The 8,656-nt window shown below is 31.4% G+C and overlaps 2 protein-coding genes across 2 annotated transcripts; one reads left to right on the top strand and one right to left on the bottom strand.

Moving 5' to 3' along the window:
• Positions 1-3,188: 3,188 nt before the first annotated feature.
• On the top strand, positions 3,189-6,317 carry LOAG_10304 (brix domain-containing protein 1). The gene is made up of 6 exons (XM_020448131.1): positions 3,189-3,266; positions 3,758-3,928; positions 4,085-4,283; positions 4,948-5,150; positions 5,529-5,673; positions 6,022-6,317. The coding sequence occupies exons 1-6, from the start codon at positions 3,247-3,249 to the stop codon at positions 6,169-6,171; spliced, it is 888 nt and encodes a 295-aa protein (XP_020301697.1). The 5' UTR covers positions 3,189-3,246; the 3' UTR covers positions 6,172-6,317.
• A 500-nt stretch (positions 6,318-6,817) lies between these two features.
• LOAG_10303 (hypothetical protein) lies at positions 6,818-8,374 on the bottom strand. Its single transcript, XM_003145830.2, has 6 exons — positions 8,301-8,374; positions 7,961-8,031; positions 7,660-7,759; positions 7,501-7,559; positions 7,208-7,398; positions 6,818-7,021 (listed from the first exon to the last, which is right to left on the bottom strand). Exons 1-6 carry the CDS (start codon positions 8,315-8,317, stop codon positions 6,950-6,952), a joined length of 510 nt encoding a protein of 169 aa, XP_003145878.1. The 5' UTR covers positions 8,318-8,374; the 3' UTR covers positions 6,818-6,949.
• Between the last annotated feature and the right edge of the window lie 282 nt (positions 8,375-8,656).

The raw sequence follows: 8,656 nt of genomic DNA, 5'->3' as shown, positions 1-8,656 counted from the left end.
CAAAGAAGTCGTCACATCCAAATTATTTACAACAGTTATCATCATTATCAGTTGATTGATTAGTTAAAGATAATGAAAAATTTCCCTTTCTTTTTTTTTTTTTTCAGAGCTTAGATTTAACTTACATTTGTTTTTTAAATTAGCAATACTTTATATGCAAAATCTTATAATTTACCAATATAATTTGGAGAAAAAAAATCTTCCAGTTAAAATTTAAGTAATATTTCAATCATATTGAGGAATTTCAATGTTTAATTTAAATCAACTACCGTGACCAGACATACCATTATCATTTGTTATAAATTTAAATCATCAGATATTGTAATTTATCTTTTGCAATACGATCAACAATTAAAAGATTAATTTATTAGCCAAAAGGAAAAATGAAATTGTAATCCTAGTATTGCCTACTTAGATTGATCCATATAAAAATTTTTCACTCGTAATGAGAAATTATATTTATGCAAAATTAAAAGTATTCGAACATTTCCGGAAATTTAAAAGACTTCATAAAATCATTCATTTTTCCTGAACTTATTATTTTATAATGCTACTTTTATTTTCACAATTTTAATTATAGTTTCATTTTTTTTTTTTAAATGTTTGATTTATCATTAGCATTCAGTAGAAGACTAAAATGAAATGATTGACCATTGTCCAAAAAGCTTGAATAAAAATGATCAACATTTAAATGGAATGGTCATCAGATTAGGATAAAAGTTACAATTATCCGGAAAATGACATTATATGGATATAACGCATGGGGAATATTGTTCTAATTTTTAAAAGGATAAGATTGGTAATGTGTCCATTCGACATAGAAAGCTGATTTATCTCATTAGCAACGATCTTTGTTAGATGACAATCAACGAATGCTAACATCTCAATGCTAAACATTATTCAGTTTGAGAAAGTTATCGTAATCCTAAAATTTAGTCAAATTTAAACTTATATTAAATTTATCAAAGTTTAAATGAGGGGAATTGTGAAACAAGAAAAAAGGTGGAAAAAAAAAGCAATACTTTTTAAAATTTAATTCTTATTGTTCTTTATAAGGTTTAGCTATCCTTTTTTTGCGTCTTTTTTCCGTTCTTTTTTTTGTTTTTTTGTTTTTTTTGTTTTTTTTTTTTTGAAAATTTCAATAGCAAGTCAAGAAATATGAAATATGCAACAGCAGCACCCATATGTGAATATTTATTAAGGATAAAATTCATGGAAAAAAAATGTTGAAATCATGTCACGATTAAGCCTTTCAGATAAATAAACAGATGTATTGCTGTGATTGTTGCGCTATTCTATAGATTAGTTACATAGGAAATATCCACTTGACCTTTAACCCTAGTACTCAGACTAATCAATGTTAGTGCTAGTACTAGTAGCAGTAGTAGTATTAGTAATAAGGAAATGAAATAATTGATGGGAATTAATTTACAACAATTGCATCTTCTTGCAATATTCTAATTTCTTCCAGATTATGGAAAATATGCTATGATTTAACTTAATTATCAAAATACATAAAATGATTAATAAGCAATGATTCATTTCATGCCTTTCATATTTGATGTGAACATTGATTTAAGAGACCAGGAGTTTATTTAATTTGCTCTTTTCTCTCTATCACTTGTTTAAATGGTATTCTGTTTATTTTTTTCTTCTCCATGAAGTCATATTTTAATAAATACCGAGTACATTTGATTAAGTAACTTCATTACTTATTCAAGTAATTGATTACTTCATTTGAAACCTTACGATTTATAGAGTTACCCTCATTTTTTTGTTATTACAAATACAACAATTAGCAAAAACATTTTTATCATTCGCTTTCTATTACATGGTTGTTTTGTTATTTGGAATTTACAAACTCAACCGTACTTGAATATTTAATTGGTTAGTTCCAGCTGCTGTTTAATCATATTTAAACATTCAATTACTTAACTGGAGTTGTCGTAAGCAAATTGTCGATTTTGCTTATCACAATAAGCTTTGCTATGATTCTCTCTATTACGGTACAAACTCTTAACCAAATTGATTGATATTATCAAATTCCAAAAATGTTATTAACTGCAATACTTTCAGGCTGCTCAGTATTTTATCACACTGCATTTGTTAAGACAGGTAACTCACTCCTACAGTAGTACCTACCACAAGGCACTACTCAGTCGAACACATTACAGTAACACATATAAACAACTCGACAGTCCTATCGCAACCCCTATCGTGACAGGCCTTTCGCAAAAATTCGCTTTGCAACGCTGTCGTTAATTTGTGTAATTTTGATAGCCGTGCTATGAAAACTATGATATCGTTGATTTCGTAATTATTTTGTTTGTTAGGTGGTAGTAAGGTTCTTTTTCTTGTCCTACTTCGACTGTCTTGGAAATTGTTCTCGAAAATTGTTCTGTCAAATTTTATAAGTTCCAGCTAATCCTCATCTTCATCGCTCTTATCAGGCAAAAGAAATGAACGAATGTTATGCGTATGATTATACTTTAAGATAGCAACAAATATTATCAAGTATTATAAAGTTAAATTATTAACAAGTAAGTAAGATAAATGATGCAAACTACGAAATATCCACTGCGTGTTCCTTTTGTTAATGAGGACTATGAAGTTTTAAAAATTCTAAAAAGCTATTTCATTACCAGTTGGCTGCTTGGTCTGTAATGGACTGCGTGGTATTTCACAAGTAAACGAAATTGATTTAACATTTTTTTTTCTGTCCAAATTTTTATTTCTTGTTGTTTTCAAAGTTTATTTGTGAGTTCCAATTTAATGTATACCATCAGGTTTAAAATTAAAGTTCTACTATTTGAAAGATGTAATAAACAGAGATAAATTTCTAAATGAATGGATGAGCTATTTTTAAAACTTGATTAGAAAAATACCTACTGATCATCATTTCAATTCATAGATTGAAAGTTATCCCAGGTAATAATTTCAAGATACGAGATACCGTCCAAAGCTATCTGAGGCTATTGACTCATGATACCGCTATACCTATGAAAATATTTAAGATATTAACTGCTAGATAATATCCGTATCAATTATGTCAGATGGTTAAACTGTTCTGTTTAATACTTAGTATATCCATTTCAGCAATGCAAGCAGGTTTCTGTATTGAATAAAACATAATTTTAGTTATTTGAATGTTTTCTTTCTTAAAATTTCGGTATATAATTATTAAAGAACGAATTTCAGAGTGGTTGAAAAACACTACAGCATTATTGCATTCGGTGAAAAGGTGCAATGGGAACAAGTAATTTGAGGTTGGTTGATTATATGTTGAAGTTTTATTTTTCTAATTTCGGCAAAAAAATTAAATTCTTGGATCAAATAACTGGTTGATCTAAGAACAGCGATTAAAGTAAATGGTGGTTTTGAGATTTTATGAATTCATCATATTTTGCAATCACTATGATCTGAAAATCACGACATCAATTGTAGCTTCTGGAATTTAGATTAAGTCGTATAATGTTATCGTAAAAGTTTATTACTCAGAAAATGTAAGAATCATGCGAATGGATATTATCTTATACCATTTTTATTGCTTCAGCTGATGAATTCTTATTTTTTATGTTCTTTCAATTCTGTCATTCTTGTTGATCTCAACACCGCTACTTTAGATATAATATTTGTTCTTTTTCAAGTATGTTATATGTTGGAGACTTTGATAATATTTATTCTTTCTCAGAAGATGAAACTATCCCTCTCTTTCTAAAAGGATTTTTTCTCCCAAGCAATGATTTATTTATTACAGGAGGGCAAAAACACGTCGTGGCAAACGATTTCTGGAAAATCGTCAACCGAAAGTTATTGAGAACGATAAAACAGCTATAATCGTGAAAGGTGGTAAAACAAGCCAAACCGTTACTGATGCTTTAGCCGATCTTTATGCTTTGAAAAAGCCATTGGCTATGCGCATGAAAAGGTTTGACCTTAATCAGAACCACTTTCTCGTTGTAAAAGATGTACAATATAGTTTATCATTCTGAGCACTTGTGATTTCCCAGATAATTGTGAGCATCAGTATTACCATAATATGACAACTAATTTGGCAAGTAGTTTGATATTTTGTTATTTTCAGACGTAATCCTATCTATCCGTTTGAAAATGATGTTGAATTGGAGAGTTTTGCGATGAAATATGACACATCGTTATTTTTGTTTGGCTCAAATTCTAAAAAACATCCGAATAGTTTGGTTATGGGACGTATGTATGACTGCCATGTACTCGATATGGTCGAATTACAGATTGAAAATTTTGTTAAATCGGCAGATTTCGACGTGAGTTTTGTTATAAAAAATTGGGATAAAATCATTTCTTGACTTTTATGTTTTGCGAGAACCGAACTGCAGGATTTTATTAAGCCCATGGATAAGGTTTTGATGAAGCATAACATAATTCGAGCAGAAGTTTTTTCGAATTTTTGAAACCCAGGGACCTTTTGACTGATACACCTGTCGTGATATCAGATATAAGTTCTAATGTTTATAGTAATTACTGTTCGCGGTAATTAGCATTAGCATTAGAATTTAAACAGGAGATAACATCCAGACTAGTTTGGCTTAAAAAATTTTCGTGATGCCAACAGCATTGCCCATGGAAATTGGGGCGAAATATCCAACCGTAATTGTCAATTCCTGTAAGTGACGTCATAAGCATCTTTCGAGAAAATTGACCTTTTATGGAATCTCCCCTTCCCTTTTCTCCCCCCTTCCCCATAAGTAATTTATTGCAGTTATAAGCCAGTAAATCAGTTGATGAATACTTAATATTTGGTTCAATTACTAATTTATGAAATTTTACACATAGAATTGGAGAATTACACTTGCTCTAATAACTTAATAACTTTAAAAACATGCCATTTTTGCTGCCTTTTTTTCTTAAAATTCTCTTATGAATCTTTGCCCCAGAAAATATATCAAACAAAAACACATAACATTCCAGCCGGCTAAAGTATCTTTTGGTTGTAAACCTTGCATAGTTTTGCAAGGAACCGAATTTGAAAAGGATGAATCGATGAAGCGCATTGGTAATTTGATGGTTGATTGGTTTCGTGGTGCAGTGATTGAGAATATACGCTTGCAAGGATTGGAACTTGTTATTTCCTTGACTGCTCTTGAGCAGAAAATTTATCTTCGAGTGTACAGGTACGTAGAGCAAATGAAATCACTGAATTTCTTTTATTGCATGTTTTGGGCATTTTTTCTCGTCATATAAAAGCTGATTTTGTCAGGTGGAAAATAACTGTCAGTAATTGCTGGATGTGTGCATTCTTAAACTGTATCCAGGAAGTAGGTAAACATATTGGTCTGATTGGCTTATGAGAGGATTCATTTAATAGAAATGGCAAATTCCAAATGATAGGAAGTGGAAGGTACATCCTAATGTAGATGAATTAACAGATTGATCAGATTCACTTAAAGAACAGTCGTTTTTTTGGTGACTTATTACTGGGACCAGTTATTGTTTACTGTGACCGTTGAGTACTTACGTTGTCGAGTAAAAGTTTTCTTTTCGGAATTTAGGACTTGTTTGAAAAAGTCAACGGGCACCTCGCCAAGAGTAGAACTTGTTGAAATTGGACCAAGAATTGATTTTTCGGTGCACCGAAATAAATTTGCCAGTGAAAGTCTTTTCCGAGAAGCGATGAAACAACCAAAACAAATCTTGGTAAAAATTTTATACTAATTCGGCTAGCTTATTAGCCATTTCGGTTATCGCCCGGTGAGGAATGATATAGTTTGAAGTGAGGAAGAGGCTTTAATGTCTTTTTTTTTTCTGCAGCAAATAAGACTCGAAAGCTCACTCAATTGCTTCTGAGATGAAGAGTTGGGAGGGATTTTTAATGATAAAAAATAACTACCAAGTAAATTCCCTTTCTTATTCTAGTAGTTCGTTTGAAATGAAAAAAGTGTTTGACATGATAGGTTTTGGATTTTGGGGAGAAAATACTTACAAAATTAGCAAGAAAAGTCACACCTACCATTGTAAATTTTTGTTTAAACTTTTAATCTTTAGGCTAAAAAACGAAAAAATACATCAACGGATGTGTTTGGTACTGAGCTTGGGCGCATTCATGTCGGTAAACAGAACATTGATAGCATGCAGACGAAGAAAATGAAGGCTTTAAGAGGAAACAAGAATAAAGAACCTCCAACAAATAGTTGATTTTAATTGAGGAGGGATAAATTTGTTTGGGAATGAAACTTGAAGTACATCTTCTGTTACGAGTGGCACAGTTCAGGAGAAGTGAATAAAGTGATACCTGATGGAGGGTTGCAAATTTCTTCTAAGCCTTAAAAATCTGATTACGAAATGTAGATCTCTTTCCGATTGCAAGTTTAAGCAGAAAAAGTAAAGAGAAAAATCGAATCACCGAAGTTTATTGATCAATATCTAAATTTCTATAATCCTTCCCTTCTAAATCATTTTCATTTTGCCCCTCCGTTGGATGTCTATAATTGTTGTCGATTTCCTGGTTAATCGTTCTGTGAATATTACCTTTACATTGTCAAATATCTGCAATGTTCCCTGATTCCTCTGTAAAGTATCTGATACATCTATATGATTATATGTGTCAATACTCTTCAGTCGAATAATTCTATGAGAAGTATCTTACTATCTTTTCTTGTTATTTTTTAAATTGTGCAAAATCAACTCAAATGTTTCTGAGATGAAGAGTTGGGAGAGATTTTTTAATGATTATATACAGTAATACGAATACAAACTCTCAGGGCTTTGAAAAAATTCATTAAGCATTAGTGTTCTATTACGAATTAAAAATTTAAGGGTACATTGATCACAGCTGTATATTGCCTTCTGTTAATGGAAGATATTGCAAAAAGTTCATCAGATTAAGTCATATTCAGTCGTCCTTTGAAAAAAGAATCCCTGCTTTTTAAATTTTTGCATCGGGGATCATTATAAGAGAAATGGAAGTGAGCCATTATGATGATTTTATCAAGTAATGGAATCTTTCGAGTGCCTTCCTTAAATATTCCAATTGGCTTGTTTGGAGCTGGAAAAAAAATGCTATGTAAATTTTACTAGATTGGATTCGCTTCACAAAAGTTAATGAGAAAAATTAATATAAATTTATCAAATGTAAGTTTTTACATCGAATTTGCTTTGTCATTCCGTCATATAACTATTAAGGTAGTATGTTAATCTGCACTTTAAATTATGGTTCTAATAACTACATTACCTGCGGTGGATCTTGTGCTACACGCCGACTATTATTTTTACCGTAAATTACGGTGTTTTCTGGTAGCTCTTCTCGTAGCATTGCCGTACATTTGGTTCCAATGAAGCAGCCTCGTGTAACTGTTGTATTTGGGCCGACCTGGCATCGTACACCAAAAACATTATTATCACCAATCTTCAGTGCATGAACAACTGAAAGTAGTACAACCTTAATAGAATGAAATCGACATATCAGTTTTAGAACTTCACAAAAAAATGAATGGGATGTAAATTTTGTTTGAAAATTCTGCTCACCAGATCCGATTTCAAAAACATTGTCACGGCCGATTAATAGAGTTTCGCCATTTTCGCTCCTGAAACACATTTTAAAAAATGAAGAGAAGCGGAAGGGAATATTTTCCCCGGTGTTTTAAGAAGCTCTTCAGAATGTTCAAATAACTTAAATTTGCTCACAAGTTTTCAATAACGCAGGTCTCCTCGATGTTATTATTTTCTCCAATAATGATCGGTCCATTTGTAGCGCGTATAACGGTTGTCGGATGAACAACGGTACCTAAATGTATTTTAATTGACTAGTTCCGAAATTTTTTATAATATGTACAGTTATAAGTAATATCATCATCAATACCAGTACTACTTGATTTAAAACGAAAACTATGCAAGCCAAATTATAAAACGTTTACGAACTTTCGAAAGAAAGCTACGCAAGTATTCACGAAAAAAAAAAGTAGCAAAGTTATTATATTGAAGATACCTGAACCAATCGTTATATCACCTTCCAGAATCGCTTCCTTACAAACAACAGCATCTGGTGCTATCGTAAATCTGTAATAAAATTTCGATATATTTGATTACAACTAGTCTGTCTCCAAACTATATGCTAAATAGATCGAAAGAAGAGTAGAATATCCAATAATTTCCCAGTATTTCTCTCTTAGATCAGAAAAAAAAAAGCAAGCATATTGGAAAAACCATTTCCTTCCTTTCAAATTCATATTCCTCTGATGAATAAAACCAAGGATTTATTAAACAAAAAAGATTTGTTCAGTAATTTGGTTTTTAAAGAAAAAGGAAAATATGAATGAAAAACTCACTTATTCTCAAGAGTCATTCTGCCGTGCGCTTAAAGTTCAAGTGGAATGAACATTATTCTGCAAATTCTGTAAATATATTACTGTTACTTATTTAAGAGAATGCCTAATAAAACGAATCTCGGACGAATTTTCACGTACTTACTGGTTCAGCCTGATATGTAATCAATTGCTTCCGATAAAAATTCCGGACTGCCGACAATCCATATTCAGAACTTGCTAACGGAAAAAGAGAAGTATAAAACTCATCCTAAGCAGGGAACAACTGACGACGTATCAGACCAAACCGGTGAAAGTACTTTGCGGTCACGACCCGTAACAAGTAAAAAACGTAGGCTTAATTTCTCAGTGCATTTGTT

This window comes from Loa loa, assembly GCF_000183805.2.
Source record: "Loa loa unplaced genomic scaffold supercont3.345, whole genome shotgun sequence".
NCBI classification, from domain to species: Eukaryota; Metazoa; Nematoda; class Chromadorea; order Rhabditida; family Onchocercidae; genus Loa; species Loa loa.
The sequence above is the reverse complement of the archived record's forward strand: the minus strand, read 5'-3'. Positions and strand labels throughout refer to the sequence as shown.

What these genes read in the sequence shown, in the direction of transcription:
- LOAG_10304 (XM_020448131.1), top strand. Translation starts at nt 3,247, where the DNA reads ATGGGAACAAGTAATTTGAG. An exon ending in TTAAATCGGCAGATTTCGAC is followed by an intron (nt 4,284 to 4,947) that starts GTGAGTTTTGTT and finishes ATAACATTCCAG; the next exon opens with CCGGCTAAAGTATCTTTTGG. An exon ending in ATTTATCTTCGAGTGTACAG is followed by an intron (nt 5,151 to 5,528) that starts GTACGTAGAGCA and finishes TTCGGAATTTAG; the next exon opens with GACTTGTTTGAAAAAGTCAA.
- LOAG_10303 (XM_003145830.2), bottom strand. An exon ending in TGATATAACGATTGGTTCAG is followed by an intron (nt 7,760 to 7,960) that starts GTATCTTCAATA and finishes AAATACATTTAG; the next exon opens with GTACCGTTGTTCATCCGACA. An exon ending in TAGCACAAGATCCACCGCAG is followed by an intron (nt 7,022 to 7,207) that starts GTAATGTAGTTA and finishes TTTTTTTTCCAG; the next exon opens with CTCCAAACAAGCCAATTGGA.